Genomic DNA, 19,701 nt, shown 5'->3' on the forward strand with positions numbered 1-19,701 from the left:
GAAAGGGAAGTCTGAGAGTCAGCACTAAATGGTAAAACAAGATCTGTATCAGAGGCCAAACATCTGGGTATGATAAAGCTCTGTATAGATTAGAAGCCCAATTTTCAAAGACAAGTGTGTGCTCAAGGCCAGACAGGGCAACTACTTTGATTTGGGGTAGTGGTTTAGGGAGGGGATAAACTCAGTCTGTGCACGTGGATAGGTGGATGGCTATCTCCTAGAGAAGAGGAATGGGCAGGGCATGTACCAGCTGCTGTCTTCCTTATCTTTTTTAATTCCATGTGTCCTGCAAAGCAAATATTGTCCCTGATGTCCTGGGTTCTTAATTTAGACCTATCCTTTGTCTTGCTTGCCTTCCTGCCTGCCTTGCCTACAGAGAGCATATTTCACTCCACAAGCATGTGTGCAAGTCGAGAAAGGCAGCAGAAATGAACTGAGGCCAGAGGCAGCTGCACCCCAGCAGCCCGAGCACCTCTCATCCAACAGAAACTTGGCCAACATTGATTATTCAGGACCTGATGAGCTAATATGGGGATTATTTTTAATAGGAGTCTCATTGCTTCTTCTCTTTCCATTTGCCTGCCTTTACTCTTCTAGGTTATTTTCAGGGAAAACAGAGTGGGTAATGGGCAGGTAGCACCACATGACAGAGACAGGCAAAGTAAAGGCACACTCTAGTCATTTTGTCACTTGACAAAATCAAACCCAGTCAATACAGCACTTACTGAGTAAGTTTAGATAGAACAAATTACAGTCGTAGGGATATAAAAGATAGTCATAGTGGCTCTATTTTTATTTTTGAGCTAACAGGCAGTATTTATTTGTCTATAAAATAGTTCACAGTATTAAAGAAAAAGCTGGAGAACTCGCTTTTTTTGAGGTATAATTCACATACCATAAAGTTCATCTTTTTAGAGGATACAGTTCACTGTTTTTTTAGTATATTCACAAAGTCATGCAACTATCTTGAACATCTAATTCCAGAACATTTTCATTACCCCAAAAGAAACCCCATAACCACAAAACGCTTATTCCCCATTCCCTCCTCCCCATAGCCCCTGGTAACCACTAATCTACTTTATGTCTCCATGTCTCCACTGTCTATTTGAACATGTCATATAAATGGAATCATACAATATATGGCCTATCCTGTCTGATGTTACTCACTTAGCATAATTTTATAAAGGTTTTTCCATGTTGTAGCATATGTCAGTAGTTCATTCCTTTTGATTCCCAAATAATATCGATTGTATGACCATAGCTGATTTCATTTCATAAACATTGTTTTATCCATTCATCAGGTGATGGGCATTTGGGTTGTTTCTACTTTTTTGCTATTGTGAACAATGCTGCTATGAATAATCATGTACAATTTGTTTTTGGCAAAAATTGTATTTTCACTTTTCTTGTATTTTCAATTCTCCTAGGAGTGGAATTGCTGGTTCTGTTTTTTGAGGAACTGCAGAACTGTTCCAAAGGGGCTGAATCACATTCCTCTCCTACCAGCAATGTAGGAGGGTTCCAGTTTCTCCACATCTTTGATGGTATCAATTGATATTATCAAATATTTTAATTCTAGACATCTAATGCATGTGAATGTTGTCTCATTATGGTTTTTATTTGCATTCCCCTAATGACTAATGATGTTGAGAATCTTTTCATGTACTTATTGGCCATTTGTTTATTTTCTTGGAATAATGTCTATTCATGTATTTTGCCCATTTTTAAGTAGTTATTATATGTTTCAGTTGTTTATGTATTCTCAATACAAGTTCCTTATCAAATATAAGATTTGCAAATATTTTCTCTCATTCTGTGGGTTGTTTTTCGTTTCCTTGATAATGTTCTTTAAAACAGAAGTTTCTTATTTTTATGAAGTCCAATTTATTTTTTCTTTTTTTGCTTATACTTTCCATGACATATCTAAGAAACCATTGCCTAATCCAAGATCAGGAAGGTTTACATCTAAATTTTCTTCTAAAAAAGTTTCATAGTTTTAGCTCTTACATTTAGGTCTTGGTCTATTTTGAGTTAATTTTTATATATGGCATGAGATACTAGACCAAGTTGATTCTTTTGCTTGTGATTACCCAGTGGTCGTAGTAATATTTTTTGAACAATTCTACTCCCATGGAATTTTCTTGGAACCCTTGTTAAAAATCAAGTGAGCAAAGATGGTGGCATCGTATCACTCTCAGCATCATCACCACTAACATCAGCAACAGCTCCAGCTGGCCCCAAGGATTTTGGCATCATTTCTGCCACCTCCTCCCCCACTCATCCCTGGCCTGGCCGTGGGATCACCACAGCCTCCCCCATGGCTGTTGGCTTGGCCCCCCTCACCCCGTTGCAGCTTATCTTAGCACTGCCGAGGAGGGTGGCAGTTGGGATCCCCCCAGTAGGTCCCAATCCAAGACCTGAAGAGTGGTTATTAAACTGGATTAGGTGGAGACGTGTCACCATCCATTCCAGGTGGGTCTTCACTACTTTACTGGAATCATACAAAAGAAGACACATTGGAGAAAGCAGGAGATTCTGAGAGAGCAGAGAATGACATAGGCACAAGAAGCAGAGAGTCCACAAGCCAGCAACCTTTGGATATAAAGAAGAAAAATGCCTCCCAGGGAGCTTCATGAAACTGGAAGCCAGGAGAGAAAGCTAGCAGATGATGCTGTATTTGCCATATGCTCTTCCATTTGCGAGAGAAACTCTGACTGTGTTTGCCATGTGCCCTTCCACTTGAGAAAGAAACCGTGAACTTCATCGGCCTTCTTGAACCAAGGTGTCTTTTCCCTGGATACCTTAGCTTGGACATTTCTATAGACCTCTTTTAATTAGGACATTTTATCAGCCTTGGAACTGTAAACCTTACAACTTATTAAATTCCCCTTTTTAAAAGCCATTCTGTTTCTGCTATATTGCATTCTGGCAGCTAGCAAACTAAAACAATGAGGAAGTGGCCCAAATGCCCATGGCCCCCATTCTAACCACATTACCTTCTCTTTCCCAGCCCAGAGCTAGGGCCACTTGGGCAGTTCCTTACATTCAGTGACTGAGAAAGAGAAAACTTGGGCCTGGTTTACAGATGGTTCTGCATAGTATGCAGGGACCACCCAGAGGTGGACAGCTGCAGCACTAAAACCCCATTCTGGGATGTCCTTAAAGGACAGTAGTGAGCAGAAATCCTCTCAGAGGGTGGAACTTCGAGCAGTGTACCTGGTTTTTCATTTTGCTTAGACAGAGAAGTAGCCAGAGGTGCATTTGTATAGTGACCCATGGGCTGTTGCTAATGGTTTGGTTGGATGGTCAGGAACTTGGAAGAAGCACGATTAGAAAATTGGTGACAGTGAAGTCTGGGGAAGAATTATGTGGATAGACCTTTCAGAGTGGGTAAAAAATATGAAGATATTTGTGCCCCATGTGAATCCTCACCAGAGGGTGACTTCAGCAGAGGAAGATTTCATAATCAAGTGGATATGATGACATGTCCTGTGGATACAAGTCATCCTCTTTCCTCAGCTACTCCTGCCATTGTCCAATGGGCTCATAGACAAAGTGGTCATGGTGGTAGGGATGGAGATTATGCATGGGCTCAGCAACATGGACTTCTACTCACCAAGGCTGACCTGGCCACAACCACTGCTCAGTGCCCAATCTGCCAGCAGTAGAGACCTAAACTTAGTCCCCGATATGGCACTATTCCCTACATGGTGGCAGGTGGATTACATTGGACCACTTCCATCATGGATGGGGCAGCAATTTGTTCCAACTGGAATAGACACATACTCCAGATATAGGTTTGCCTTCCCTGCATAAATGCTTATGCAAAAACTACCATATGTGGACTTATGGAATACTTTATTCACCATCATGGTATTCCATACAGCATTGCCTCTGATCAAGGAACCCACTTCACAGCCAATGAAGTGCAGAAATGAGCACATGCTCATTGTATTCTCTGGTCTTCCCATGTTTCCCATCATTCAGAGGCAGCTTGCTTAATAGAATGTTTGAATGGCCTTTTGAAGACCCAATTACAGTGCCGGCTAAGTGACAGTCCCTCGCAGGACTGCGGCAATGTCCTCCAGGAGGCTGTGTATGATCTGAATCAGCATCCACTCTATGGTGCTGTTTCATCCATATCCTGGATACACAGGAGTCAAGGGGTAGATATGGGAGTCACACCACTCAATATCACCCCTGGTGATCCAGTAAGAAAATTTTTGCTTCCTGTCCCTGCAACCTTGAGCTCTGCTGGTCTACAGGTCTTAGTTCCAAAAGGAGTAGTGCTTCTGTCAGGAGGTGCAACAATGATTCCAGTGAACTGGAAGTTAAAACTGCCAACTGGACACCTGGGTCTTCTCATGCCACTGGATCAACAGGCATGAAAGGGGATTACAGCCATTTCTGGGGTGATTGATCCTAACTATGCAAGGGAAATAGGACTGCAAGTATACAACGGAGGTAAAGAAGAGTTTTCCTGGAATACAGGAGATCCTCTACCTTATCTCTTAATACTGCCATGCCCTGTGATTAAAGTAAAAGGAGGACTGCAACAACTCAATCCAGGCAGGACTACCAATGGCCCAGCAACTTCAGGAATGAAGTTCTGGATCACCCCACCTGACACACAAACATAGCCAGCTGAAGTTGCTTGCTGAGGGTATAGGGGACACGGAATGGGTAGTAGAAGATAGTGATAAATATGAACTACAACCATGTGACCAGTAACAGAAATGAAGACTGTGATTGTATGAATATTTCCTCCGTTTTGTTAAAATTATGTTTGCATTTTTACATAAGCAAGTATCTTGTTGTCCTCTTATCATGTGATATAAGTTGTATTGTTCATGTTATAGTATTTAAGTCATAAGATATGAAGTTTAAGAGTGAATGTTACCTAAGGACTTTGCACCCTATTCTGGAGAGATGTAGTGCGTTTTTGGTTGTATACGAGACGGTTAAGTACTGTTAGGTGAAACATGTCTGTTATTGTGTTCCATTTTGAAATTAAGCATGTTTCAAGGTGATGTGTATATCTGCCAAATTTACAAGGGGTGAACTGTGATGGTTCTGGTATCAATTTGGCCAAGTGATTATGCCCAGTTGTGTGATCAGGCAAGCACTGGCCTGATTGTTGCTGCTAGGATATGGCTGTTTGATAATCTGTAAAGCTGATGTGTTAAATCAGCAGTCAGTTGATTGCATGTGGTTAATTACACCTGTGATTAAATAAGGCATGCCTCCCACACTGAGATAATCCAATCAATTGAAGGCTGTTAAGTTGAAAGAGAGTGTCTCTCCTGTGAAGTTCATCCAGACTCTTTATCAGAGCTTTCAGTTTCACAGCCTTCCCTATGGATTTTGTGCTTTTCCATTCCCAAGGTTGCATGAGACAACTTCATAAATCTCATATTTTCAGATCTCTTCTATTGGTTCTATTTCTCTAGAGAACTCTGAATACACACACAAGCAGGAAAGATGGAGAGGATATTGCACTTTGATTTTGCCTTGGGGTGATCTTCTTGATAGGATAGGTAGGCTCTGAAGGAGAGCAACAGCCAAGGGAAAATCAGTTTGCAAAGACTGTGAAATGTGTTTTTGCATTGTTTTTTTTTTTTCATTACTAGTACTCAAAGAAATCTCTGTCTTATCATTAGTTATGCCAACTTAAGAAAAAGACACCCAGGGACTCCATCCCAGTGTTACCACATTAAAATATTAAAATCTGAAGTGTTTGACAAAAGATTGCAAGACAAACAAAATCAGGAAATTATGACCCATCCAAAGGAACAAGATGAACATTCAGAAATCATCAAGGAAGAAGACCAGACTTAGGACATAACAAAAACTTTAAAAAAAATGATCTTTGATGTGATCAAGGAAAGAAATGAAAACAAGGAATAGAGGTAAAGGCTATCAGGAAAACAATGCATGAGCAATCGCAGAATCTCAATAAAGAGCTAGAAATTTAAAAATTTTAAAAGGAACCTAACAGAGTTCGCTTAAAGAACTCTGGAGTTAAAGATGAAAATTAACTGAAATGAAAAATTCACTAGAGGGTTTCAACAGCAGACTGGAGCTTGCAGAAGAAAGAATCATTGAACTAAAAAATGATAGTGATTCAGGCTTAGGAAGCAGAAAGAAAAAAGAATTTAAAAAAATGAACAGAACCTAAAAGAGCTGTGGGACACCCATCAAGTGTACCAATATATACATAATGGAAGTCCCAAGAGAAGAAAGAGAGAAAGGATCAGAAGGAATATTCAAAGAAATAAAAGCAGAAAATTTCCCAAAATTAATTAATGACATGAATGTGAATACATTCAAGAATCCAAATGAACTTCAAACAGGGGAAATTCAAAGAGAACCACACTTAGACAATAATAATTAAGCTGTTGAATGCCAAGTACAAGGAAACAGTTCTGAAGGATACAAGAGAAAAGCAATGTGTTACGTACAAGGAACCCCAATAAGATTAAGTGCCGATTTCTCATCATAAATAATGAAAGCTAGAAGGCAGTGAGATGAAATATATGAAGTGCTGAAAGAAAACAATTGCCAGCCAAGAATTTCATATCCAGTGAGATTTTCTTTCAAAAATGAGAAGATTAAGAAATTCCCGAATAGACAACAGTAGAGAGTTCATCACCACTAGACCTGTCCTACAAGTACTGTTAAAGGGAGTTCTTTAGATTGAATGGAAAGGACAATTGTGAGTGGATGGAAGTTGCATAAAGAAACAAACATGCCTGACAAAGGAAACAATATAGACAATTATAAATAGCAGTAAGTATGGTATTCAATTTTTTGGTATGTAACTCAACTTTTTGCTTCTTAGAGATTCTAAAATGCAAATGCATAAAAAGTAATGATAAGGGTGTACAGGTGGTTCAGTGGTACAATGTTTATGTTCCATGTGGGAGACCTGGGTTCGATTCCTGGACCATGCACCCCAAAAATTTAAAAAGTAATGATAAGTCTATGGTTTGGGACATATAATGTATAAAGATATAATTTGTAATAAATAGCACCAAAAGTTGGGGGGACAAAGGGGTATAGCAATAGGCTTTGTATATACTTTTGAAGTTAAGTGTATCGAATCAAGGGTGATTTCTGTAAATTTAAGATGATAAATTTAAGGCCCATGGTAACCCAAAGAAAAATCTAAAAAATATATATGCCGAAGTAAATGAGAAGGGTCTCAAAATAGTAAACAACAAAAAATCAAATAAATTTAAGTAATAAATGAGGGACAAAAACATATAAGATTTACAAAGACCAAGTAGAAAAATAGTGGAAGAAAGCCCTGAATTATCAGTAGATATTTTAAATGTAAATAGATTAAGCTCACCAGTCAAAAGGTAGAGATTGGCAGAATAGGTAAAAATGCATGACTCAAATCTAGGCTCTTTAAAGGAAATTCACCTTAAATTCGAAGACACAAGAAGGTTGAAAGTGAAAGGATGGAAAAATGTTATCTGCAAACAGTAGACAAATGGGACCTGTGATAGCTGTACCAATATCAGATAAAATAGACTCTAGGCCAAAATATTATGAGGTGCAAAGAAGTCACTATTTAGTAATAAATGGGTCAATTCAATAGAAAACATAATTATAAATATATATGAACCTAATGACAGAGCCCCCAAATATATGAGGCAAATACTGAGATATTTGAAGAGGAAAATAAATGTTTCTATGTTAAGAGTAGAAGAGTTTAGTATAACACTTTAAATTATGAATAGAAGATGTAGACAGAAAAACAATAAGAAAATTGAACACTTGAATGACACTATGAACCAATTAAACATAACAAATATAGATATATATATATACAGTAATTCACCCGACAAAAGCAGAATGCCATTCTTCTGTAGTGCACATTAGCCATTCTCTAGTTTGGACCATATGTTAGGTCACAAAACAAGTTTCAATAAATTTGAAAAGATTGAAGTCATACAATCTGTCTTCTCCAACCATAATGGAATTAAGCTCCAATGGATAAGAGAGGAAGAATAGTATAATCAATGGATATGTGGAGATGAAGCATCACACTATTAAATAACTAATGTGCCAAAGAGGAAACCACAAGAGAAATTAGAGAATGTCTTGAGGCAAGTTAAAAACAGAACATACCAAAACTTATGGATGAAGCAAAGGCAATGTTGAGTGGGAAATTTATAGTTCTAAATGATTACATTAAAGGAAAGAAAGATCTCAAATCAAAGACCTAACTTCACACTTGGAGAATCTGGAGGAAAGAAGAAACTAAATACAGAGTAAGCAGCAGGAAGAAAATAAAGATTATAGGAGAGATAAATGAAACAGATAATAATAAAACAATAGAGTCAATGAGATCAAAAGTTGATTCCTTGAAAAGATCAATAAAATTGCAAACATTTAGCTAGACTGAAAAAGAAATAAAGAGAAAGGACACAAATAATCAAAATCAGAAATGAAAGGATTGGCATTGCTACCAAGGCTACAGAAATTAAAAGGACAACTGTAAACCAATAAATGAGATAACCTTGATGAAATGGACAAATTCATAGAAACATTCGAACTACCTACCCTGGCCATAGAAGAAACAGAGAATCCCAACAGGCAAATAAAAATTAAAGAAAAATGATCAGTAATCATTAAAAAAGCCCAAGAGCAGATGCCTTGATTGTCGAATCATAAAAAAAATTCCAAGAATTTAACACCAATTCTGCTAAAAAAAAATGAAGAATGAATACTTTGTCATTCATTTTATGAGGCCAATATCACCCACATACCAAAGTCAGATATTACAGGCCAAAATTCATCTTGAGTATAGATGCAACAATCCTTAAGAAGGTAGCAGTAGGCCAAATCCAAAAGCACATTAAATTATACTCCATAATTGAATTTATCCTAGGTATGCAAGGGTGGTTCAACATCAGAAAATCAATTAATGTAATACCCCACATTAACAGAAGGAACAGAGAAAAGCTACATGATCACATCAAATGACAAGGCATTTGACAAAATCTGGCACCCCTTCTTGATAAAAGCAGAAAACTAAGAATAGAAGGGAAGTTCCTTAACATGATAAAGGATGCAATGTGAAAAACCCACAGCTAACATCATACTCAGCGTTGAAAGACTGAAATCTTCCCTCAAAGATCAGGAACAAGACAAGAATGCTAGCTGTTACCACTGTTATTCAGCATTGTAGCGAATGTTCTAGCCAGAGTAATGAAGCAACAAAAAGAAATAAATGTCATCCTAATTGGAAATGAAGAAATAAAACTTTCTCTCTTTGCAGGTGGTATGATCCTGTATATAGAGAATACTGAAAAGTCCACAACAAAGCTCCTAGAGCTAATAAACTAATTCAACAAAGTGATGGGGTATAGGAGCAGCATGTGAAAGTCATTAGTGATATTATATATTGATAAAGAATAATCTAAAGAGGAAATAAAAACAATTCTATTTATAATAGCAACTGAAAATCAAATATCTAGAAATGTATTTAAATAGGGATGTCAAGTACTTGTATGCAATAAAAACATTGCTGAAAGTAATCAAACAAGTCTTAAATAAGTGGAAGAACATTTGGTATTTGTTCATGGATTGGAAGATTAAAAGCTAAGATATCAATTCTATCCAATTTACAGAATCAATGCAATCCCAATCAAATTTCTAAGACCCTCTTTGCAGAAATGGAAAAGATAATCATCAAATTCATATGGAAGAGTAAGATACCCTGAATAACCAAAGTCATCTTGACGATGAAGAACGAAGTTGGAGGATTTCACACTTCTCATTTTTAAATCTTATTACAAAGCAGCGGTCATGAAAACAGCATGGTACTGGCATGAGGACAGACACGGTGAACAATGAAATTGAACTGAAAGTTCATAAATAAATCCTCACCTCTATGGCCAATTGATTTTTATAAGGGGCCAGATGCACTCCATGGGGAAAGAATTATCTCTTCAACAAATGATGCTGGGAAAATTGTATATCCACATGCAAAAACATGAAGGTGGACATCTGCCTCACACCAGATAAAAAATTAATTCAAAATGGATCAAAATCTTAAATTTAAGGACCAAAACTTTAAAACTCCTAGAGAAAAACGTAGAAAAATTTAGGACCTTTTGTTCTGCAGTGATTTCTTAGATTTTACACAAAAAGAATAAGCAACGAAAGAAAAATGGATGAATGGGACATCAAAATAAAATACTTTTGTGCATCAAAGGACTTTATCATGAAAAGTAAGAGGGCAACCCACAAAATTGGAGAAATTGTTGGGAAACCACATATGTGACAACTGTTTGCTATCTGAAATATATAAAGAAATCCTACAACTCAGCAACAAATAGACAATCTAATTTTAAAATGGGCAAAAGACTTGAATAAACATTTTTTAAAGAAGATGTAATACAAATGGCCATAAAGCACGTGAAAAGATGCTTATCATTAGCCTTTAAGGAAAAGCAAATCAAAACCACAAGCTAGCATTTCACACCCAATAGAATGGGTACTATTAAGAAATGGAAAATAAAAAGTGTTAGAAAAGATGTGGATAAATAGGAACACTCTTTAAGTGCAAATGTAAAATGATGCAGTTTTTGCTGAAAACAGTTTAGTGGTTCCTTGGAAAATTAATTATAGGCTTAACTATATGACCCAGCAATCCTAATTCTAGGTATACATTCCAAATAATTGAAACCAGGGACTAGAACAGATATTTGTAAACCATTGTTCAGAGCTGCATTATTCACAATTGCTAGGAGATGGAAGCAACCTGTGTGTCCATCAATAGATTAATGGACAAATAAAATGTGGTATATACATGTAATAGAATATTATTTGACCACTATGAGGACTGACGTTCTGATACATGTTATCACATGGATGAACCCTGAAGGCATTATGTTGGCTGAAATAAGCCTGACACAAAATAAAAAATATGTTATGATCTCAATTGTATGAAATAATTAGAATAAGCAAATTCATAGAGTCTGAAACTAGAGTACCATTTATCAGGGACTGGGGAAGAGGTAGGGAATGGAAAGTTAATGATTAATTGGTACAGAGTTTCTGTTTATTGTGATCCAAAATGTTGGTAATGGATGGTTGTGATAGTAGTAAACAGTTGTGAATATAGTTAACACGACTGAATTATATATTTGAATATGGTTAGAAGGGGAATTAATAGACTGTATATATGTTATCAGAATAAAATTATTTTAAAAAAAACACAGAACTGTACAATACAAACTGTGAACCCTAATGTAAACTATGGACTATAGGTATGGTATAGTTATGATGATATTGTTTCTTCAATTGTAGCAAATTTACCACACTAATGCAAAGTGTTAGTAATAGAGAAAATTTTGCATATCGTTAGCATACTTTGTGTATTGGCAGGGGTACATAGGAACTCCATTTTCTGTATGACTTTTCTATAAACCTACGATTTCTCAAATAGACAGATATATAGATGGATAGATAGATAATTTTCCCACCTCTGTTGGAATTGCTTTAAAGTTATCAGTAGTTTATTTGATTTGCTGCCTAAATATTTTCTGCAGTTTCTTGAGTTTTAATTTACTGTTTGTGCTTTAAAATCCTTTTTTACTTCTTGTTTAATGTAACATTAGTATATATGCTTTATTTCTCATAAATGTATAGAATTTCTGTTTTTTAAAAGATGATATGTGACTTATTCAAAGATTCAATGATGCAGTAAAAAAGAATGAGTGTTTGGGTGAGATAAACATAGTTGAGTCCCAGCTTTAACATTGGCAAAATGCTTCACCTCTGAAATCAATTAGGATGAATTAAATGGAAAGAAATACAAAACTTAAGACTGACTTGAACCATCAATACATTTATTTAAGTAATGAAAAAGTCTGGAGGCAGGCGGCCTTTTGGTTGGGCAGCACAACGATGTAATCAATAACTCAGACTCTTATCCTTGAACTGTTTGAGCCTCGTGTTTTGGCCTCATTATTGCCAGAACTCAAAATATCATGTCTTCTCATCCCACTCAGAGTCAGGAAACCATGGTAGAAATACAATAGCTTGCTTTTATTAGAGAATTAATATTTTCCAAGGAACTCCCCAGATGACATCCCCTTATGTCTTATTATTGGCCAGAACTGGGTGATACAACTGTCTTTAGCAGCAAAGGGAACTGGGAAATGAGCATTTGACACAGAGGAATGGGATTTCAATTATTAACTTAGCCCAAGAATCAGTTCTTGAGGCTGGAAACCTTTCCACCCAAAATGAAATCAGTGTTCTGTTAAGGAAGAAGAGAGACAATGGCTTTTTTTGTGGGGAGTTGGTTATAACTTTTGAATATACTGTCAACCCCATCTTAAACAAACTTTTTGTTAGTTACTTTTATTCTTAAATTTCCATCATTTAAATTATAAACATCACTGTAAGTAACTTATTGCAAAAAATCAACACTACTTTTTCAGGACTAATTCTAGAAATACAATTTTTGAGCTAAATAATGTATAGAATTTAAATATTCTCGTAATATATTATCAGATATTTCTGAAATTTGTTTACTATTTTACAATTACATTTATTTTCAATAATACATAGAATTCCTATATCACAGAACCTAACCATAAATGAAGTATGCATTTATTATCTCACAGTCCAGGATGCTAGAAGTCTAAAATGAAGTTGGAGTAGGGTCACGCTCCCTCTGGAGTCTCTAGAGAAGAACCTGTTCCATTCCTCTCTCCTGGTGTCTGGAGGTGACCAGCAATTCTTGGTTTGTGGCAACATAATTCCAGTCTCTGCCTCCATGTTCACATACCGTTCTCTCCTGTCATGTCTGTGTGTCCAAGTTTCCTTCTTATAAAGACATCAGTCAAAGTGCTTTAGGGCCCGCTCTAATCCATTGTAGCTTCATTTTAAGTAATCCCATCTGCAATTACTGTATTTCCAAATAAGATCATATTCTGAGGTACTGGAGGTTAGGATTTCAACATATCTTTTGGGGAGGGGGTCACAATTTAACCAATAACAAAAATGGAATTTCCCTGATCCAGGCTACTTGGTGCATTTAGATGGGGGATGGCAGTCTCTGGTTCACTGCAAAGACCATTTTTCAGACTCAGCTGCTTATTGTGGTAGTAGATCTTTAGTTAGTATACCCTGGCCACCTGCTGTTTCTATGTGGGAGTGGAGAGTCTCAGGCCTGCAGGACAAAGAAGCTTCTTGGACTGGGCACTCACTGCAGTGAGATCCCCCTTACTAGTATCCCAAACAGCCCAATGTCTTTGGGTGTGGATAGAGAGCCTCAGTCCCATGGGAAGAGGCATCCCAGGCTGAGACACTTGTGAAACAAACATTGTGCCTCAAGTTTTCTTGTTTTTAAAATTGGAATGTTAATGCATACCTTACAGGGCTTTATAGAAAATAAACAAGAATGTAAATCCTTGAGGGCTGGATTTTTGCATTTTTAAATCAGTTATTTAGTTGCAGTATCCAGAATATCATCCTTGCACATAGTAATTGCTCAATAAATATTTTCTAAATGAATGAATTAATTAATAAAGAAGAGTGCCTAATACATGGTCAATTCTCAGTAAATGCTAGCTAGCTCCCATCCACCCTTTCCCCAGCAAGTGAACAAGTGAAGAGGCAAACCAAGTTCTTCTGATTCCAGTGCTCTTGATATTATAAAAACTTGCTTCCCATAAGAACCTAATGTTTATTGAGGACATACTCAATGCCAGACATCGTGACAGGCACTTTATATATATATATTTTAACCCATTCATTTTAGCTTAACTTGTTTCATTTCAAATTTAAAGATTGCCTTATCCTAAATTTAAACTTGTTTTATAATTACCTAAAATATTTACATTCTTTCAAAGTCAGATCTTTAAGGTAATATTCAAAGTCTCACTTCTATCTATTTCTCTTCTTTTTCCTTGTAGGTAATATACTCTTCTGTTATCTTTCCATTGTTTGTTTTTGTAATATAATCAAAAGTGTGTGCATGTAATTCAGATCAAGCTTTTCTCCCTCCTCCTTAGATAAATGCTAGGATATTTTTCTCTACTTTGATTTTCTTTTTATTTTGTAACACGTCCTGGAGATCATTCCATTGTGTTATATGGAGATAAACCTGTTCCTTTTTACACCTGAAAAATACTCCATTATATGGGTTCCAAAAGTTTACTCAATGAGTCATCTCTTGGTGGACATTTGGGTTTTTCCAGTCTTTTGTTATTACAAATAATACTATGATGAATAGCTTAATTCATGTACCTTTTGTTTTTCTACCATTGTATCTGTATGATAGATTCCTAAAAGTAGGGTTGCTGGGTGAAAGAGTAAAGGTTTATGTCCATATGTTAGATACGGACAAATTCACCTCCACAGGGGTTGTGTCGTTTTGCTCACCACCAGCAGTATATGGGTGTGCCTGTTTCCTGACAGCCTTAGTAAAAGAGTATGTTGTTAAACTTTTGGATTTTGTCAGCTTAAAAGGTAAAAAAACAGCAAGCACTTCAGTTTAGTTTTATATTTCATTTCCCTTATTATAAGTGAGGTTGAGCATCTTTTCATTTAGTTAAGAGGCATTTATGTTTCTTTTTGTGTGATTTGTATGTTTAGTTTTTTACAGAGTGTGTTTCTTCTTTATTTTTAAAAGTTGTATATATTAGGGATATTAATCTTTAGTCTTGATATAAGTTAATATATTTTTTCAGTTTTCAATTTTTTTGTTTACATCTCATTTGCTTTGCAAATGTTTTTTTCTTTGTAACTTGGAATTTGAAAAACACCGTACTATGTCCACTTGTCCCATAGTTCATCCTCTATCCAAGCTCCTGAAGAACAATGTTAATGACTTCCATCTCTTTGCAGGACTATGGCTATGGAGAAGGTAGAGATGCATACTGCTCAGCTTGCCCTCGCCTCAGGTACAAAAGCAACTGGGGCCATCTCAGATGTCAGATTTGCATAAACTGTGCTGTCATCAGTCATGTTCAGAAGGTCAATTGCACAGCTATCTCTAATGCCATCTGTGGGAACTGTCCGCCCAAATGAGTCTGATTGGATAAGACCAAGCTCTTCTGGGCCTTCTCCAACCCTTAAAGGTCTCACTCATCCTCACGTCTCAGAGCCTATTTGAAGTATTCGAACTGTCCATATCATGTTCAGTTTATGTTCTTGGAAGGGGGAAATAGTGTCTGCCCAAGATCCATGCCCCAATAAAGTGCCTCAAATACTGTCAGCCACAAATGAGTACTTTAAGAGGCTTTTTCATCATGCTGGAACTCTTAGCCCAGTCCCAAAAATCAAGGTAAATTTCAAAGAAATCAAGGTAAGCTGAAAAGAAATTAAGAAACATTTAATGTCAAAGCAGTATTCTCTTTCTTATGGCAATAGTTCCTTTTATGGTTATAGGGTGCACTGGATTCAGGGTGGGGGAGGGGTGTCTGGAACTCTGAGTCAAAAGTTCATAGGGGGCAGACAGTTCACAGGTGGTAGGTGCTAGGTTCCAGTAGAACAAGACACTTAGAAGCTGTTTATGGAGTCCCAGGAAGGACCGGTCCAGTTTCATTGCTTGTTTGATCACCTTGCCATTCCTTATCGCTCCAACCACAGGTTCTACTGTAAGATATGCACTGAAGTACTGCAGTACCAAGAGTGCATCCTATGCACGAAGCAGGCCCCTACCTCTGAAGTACAATGTGCGTATGCAGTTCCCTTCTCCCCTTTTCTCCCCAAACAGCTTTCTGGCAACAAGCCAGGGTAAGAAAGACTTCTCCCTATTCCTTTGCTACCCCTGCCTGTATAGTAGAGTGGCAAGGGAATGGGCTAGATTTGAATCCTGACTTCACAGTGTATTATCTTTGTAACTTTGGACAAATCATTTCCCTCATCTGAAAAATGAGAATTATGATAATCATTGTTCTCTATACCTTATGGTATTCTTGTGTGGGTCTAGTGGGATAATGGATGTGAGAAAACATTTTACAAATTATAGCATATTGTACACTTACTTATTATTATTATTGTTGTTGTTATTTGAGGTTTATGGGAAAGGATTTAGGACCAGTAGAAAGGCTAAATTTGAAAAACTGAGGCCTGCTCTGTTACCATATCACTATCCATTTATTTGTTGATCAGTTTTGTCTATCTTTCATCTATCTGCTTATTCTTTTAAAATTATTGGTACCTTTTTAAAAATAATGAAACATTTAAAACATATAGAAAAATATAAAAATAAAAAATGCAAAAATTAACATTTTGCGTACTTGCATCATATTTTTTAAAAATGAATGAAGATACCACAGGTATAATGTGATACCCTTTAGATCCCTTCCCAATAACATGCTTCTTCTTTCTTCCTGAAGGCCAACCACTATCCTGAAATTATTTGTATCCTGATGGTAGGCTATGCTACAGTAACAAATTAACCCCTAGATTTTAGTGACTTATACGATAAATTTTTATTTTTCATATGCCAGAGGCCTTCCTCTATTTTGTATCTATGTCCTATGGGCCATGTGATTTCCAGGTCAGTGAGACAGGGGAAAAGATGGAGAAGGCACCTGGCTCCTAACTGCCTCAGCCTTGAAGTGACACACATTATATCCACTTATTCTTTTGACCAAAAGTATTTTCCTGGACTTACTGCAAGCAGATGCAGGGGAACATGTGGATATTTTGTGAAATTAAGTACCTCTGCCATATTCTCCACCCATGTTTTAATACTTTTATTCTTTTGTGATATACGTGTATATTCATAGGCAATATATGCCATTGTTTTGTATTTTATAAATGTTTACATAAATGATATCAAGCTATATATTATCTTTCTCCAATTTGTTTTTCTACTCTATAAAATAAACCTAGAGATCATTTATTTTAATTGTTGTATAACATTAGAGCTTTGGATTACACCATGACTTATTTACCTGTTTCCTACTGGTGAACATTGTAGCTTGTTTCTGTTTTTCTAGGTTACATAACCAGAAGTGATTTGGAAAGCCCATAGAATATGGATCTCTTCAACCTCACTAGATATTGTCAAATTGCTCTCTAAAGAGGTTGTACTAATTTATAGCATACCAGCAATATATGCAAGTTCCCCTGCTTTATTCTTTATGTTTTTTGCCTGCTCTACAGAGAATTGAAGCAGCTTTTCTAAAGCTTAATTAATTTTCTAAAGCCTTAATTTGAGAAGGCCATGGGGGGAGGGCAGTAGCCTGAGGAAAGTCTGGTGCAGTGCTAGGGTGATTATCGACTGCCCACACTGACTACCCCTCCCCACAACTTCTTGTCTCACAGGTGCCTTCCACTTGAGCTTAATGAAGACAGATGCACCTGCAGTGCCCCATCAGGAAGCCACACTTGTTGGACTGATGAGCACTCTACTGGTGGTGTTACTCTAATCTTCCTGGGGCTCTTCTTCCTGTACTGCAAGCTATTCTTCAACAGACATTGCCAGCATGGTAAGGGTAGCTGCTTCACATTTCACATGAATCAGGAGCAAGACTCTGATGGGCAGAAGAGAGATTTCTGGGACTGAAGGATTTAATGGGCCTTCCTTACAGGGCTGAGATATTTTAGGGGTGGTCTTCTGTTGGCTCTGGAACTCTCCGGGGCATGATAGAAGACATGGGGCCTCAGAAATAACTGAATCCAACCCTGAGAATTTAGGGAATTAAGTGCATTAGGTTTAAAGTTTTATAAAGGAGCACAATACAGTGGTAAACCCTTTGGGAAAAGAATCTGGAGACCTATCTAAATCCACTTTTAAAACACCACGTGCTCTTAGACAAGTCATCTAACCTCTTTGGGCTTCTTTTCCCAAATCTTTAAAATGAGTGATAGGTTGGATTATTTGGTTTCTATGGTTCTGTTCTATGTTCTAGAATTCTTCGTTTCTACTAATAGGTATAGATTCTGGAGCTTGATGCAAATGGATAAAGGCTTGGCTAGATCTGAGACAATACTGTCATAAAAAGGGGTGAGGTCTAAGGCAACTGCTATTAATATAGTAATTGTACAACATAGCTGTAACTGGAAGTCCGGTGTCCAAAAGTTTGACAAAGACTTTTTTTCCTATCAATATGCATACTCAAAGAAGTCTGGTTCACAAATCACTAGTCCGAGCCCTTGATCCTGACGTTTTGCCCTTATGAAACTTATTTCTGCAAAGGATAGGCTAAGCCTACTTAAAATTGGGCCTAAGAGTCACCCCCAGAGAGAACCTCTTTTGTTGCTCAGATGTGGCTTCTATCTTTAAGCTGACACAGCAAGTGAACATACTGCCCTCCCCCATTACATGAGACTACTGGAGGTATAAATCTCCCTGGCAACAAGGGACAGAAATCCCAAGATGAGCTGGACCTGGCATCAAGGGATTGAGAAAGCCTTCTTCACCAAAAGGGAGGAGAGAAATAAGACAAAATAAAGTTTCGTTGGCTGAAAGATTTCAAACAAAGTCGTGAGGTTATCCAGGAGATTATTCTTATGCATTATATACGTGTCCTTTTTTGGTTTATGCTGGAGGGAAGTACCTGAAACTGTTGAGCTGAGTTCCAGTAGCCTTTATTCTTGAAGAAGGTTGTGTAACTATGTAGCTTTTACAATGTGACTGTGTGATTGTGAGAACCTTGTCTTTGATTCTCCTTTTACCCAGGATATGGACATATAAGTTAAACAAATATGGATAAAAATAAATAAATATTAGGGGGGAAAAAGGGTAAAATAAATTGGGGGGGATACATGGAAAAACTAGTGGTCAGCAGTGAAAGAGAGGGGTAAGGGATATGGTAAGTATGAGTTTTTTCTTTTTTCTTTTTCTTTTTTTTTCTGGAGTGGTGCGAATGTTCTAAAACTGATCATGGTGATGAACACACAACTATGTGATGATATTGTGAGCCATTGATTGTACACCATGTATGGACTGTGTTCTAGTTTCCTAGCTGCCAGAATGCAATATACCGGAAATGGAATGGCTTTTAAAAAGTGGAATTTAATAAGTTGCTACTTTATAGTTCTAAGGCCAAGAAAATGTCCCAATTAAAGTAAGTCTATAGAAACGTCCAATCTAAGGCATCCAAGGAAAGGTAGGTTTAAGAAGGCCAATGACTTCAGGGTTTTCTCTCTCAGCTGAAAGGGTGCATGGTGAAGTCTGCTAGCTTTCTCTTCTGGCTTCTTGTTCCATGAAGCTCCCCAGGAGGTGCTTTCCTTCTTCATCTCCAAAAGTTGCTGGCTGGTGGACTCTCCGCTTCGTGGTACTGAAACATTCTCTGCTCTCTCAGAATGTGGCTTTCCCTTTTGTTCTATAGCTTTTTTTCAAAGTACTTCTTCTTTTAAAGGATTCCAGTAAAACCAATCAAGACCCACCTGAAATGGGTGGAGACACGTGTCCACCTAATCAAGTTTAATACCCACAGCTGATTGAGTCACATCTCCATGGAGATAAGCTAATTAAAGTTTCCAACATATGGGCGGGCCGCGGTGGCTCAGCGGGCAAAGTGCTTGCCTGCTATGCCGGAGGACCTCGGTTCGATTCCCGGCCCCAGCCCATGTAACAAAAACGGAAAAACAAAATACAATAAAGCAAGAAAATGTTTGGAGATGTTTCCCTTTCTTCCTTCCTTCCTTCCTTCTCTCTGTCTTTCCTTTTAAAAAAAAAAAAAAAAAAAAAAAAGTTTCCAACATATG

General features: G+C 37.2%; 1 protein-coding gene across 1 annotated transcript in view; it reads left to right on the forward strand.

Moving 5' to 3' along the window:
• EDA2R (ectodysplasin A2 receptor) overlaps positions 1 to 17,926 on the forward strand; it is a 93,267-nt gene extending 75,341 nt beyond the window's left edge. Inside the window, 3 exon segments of the mRNA XM_077145271.1 lie at positions 14,881 to 15,056; positions 17,311 to 17,406; positions 17,409 to 17,926. Of these exon segments, the coding sequence (XP_077001386.1) occupies positions 14,881 to 15,056; positions 17,311 to 17,406; positions 17,409 to 17,554 (418 nt within the window). The 3' untranslated portion in view covers positions 17,555 to 17,926.
• The last annotated feature ends 1,775 nt before the right edge of the window (positions 17,927 to 19,701 follow it).

The sequence above is a fragment of the Tamandua tetradactyla genome, chromosome X (genome assembly GCF_023851605.1).
Source record: "Tamandua tetradactyla isolate mTamTet1 chromosome X, mTamTet1.pri, whole genome shotgun sequence".
Lineage (NCBI taxonomy): Eukaryota > Metazoa > Chordata > Mammalia > Pilosa > Myrmecophagidae > Tamandua > Tamandua tetradactyla.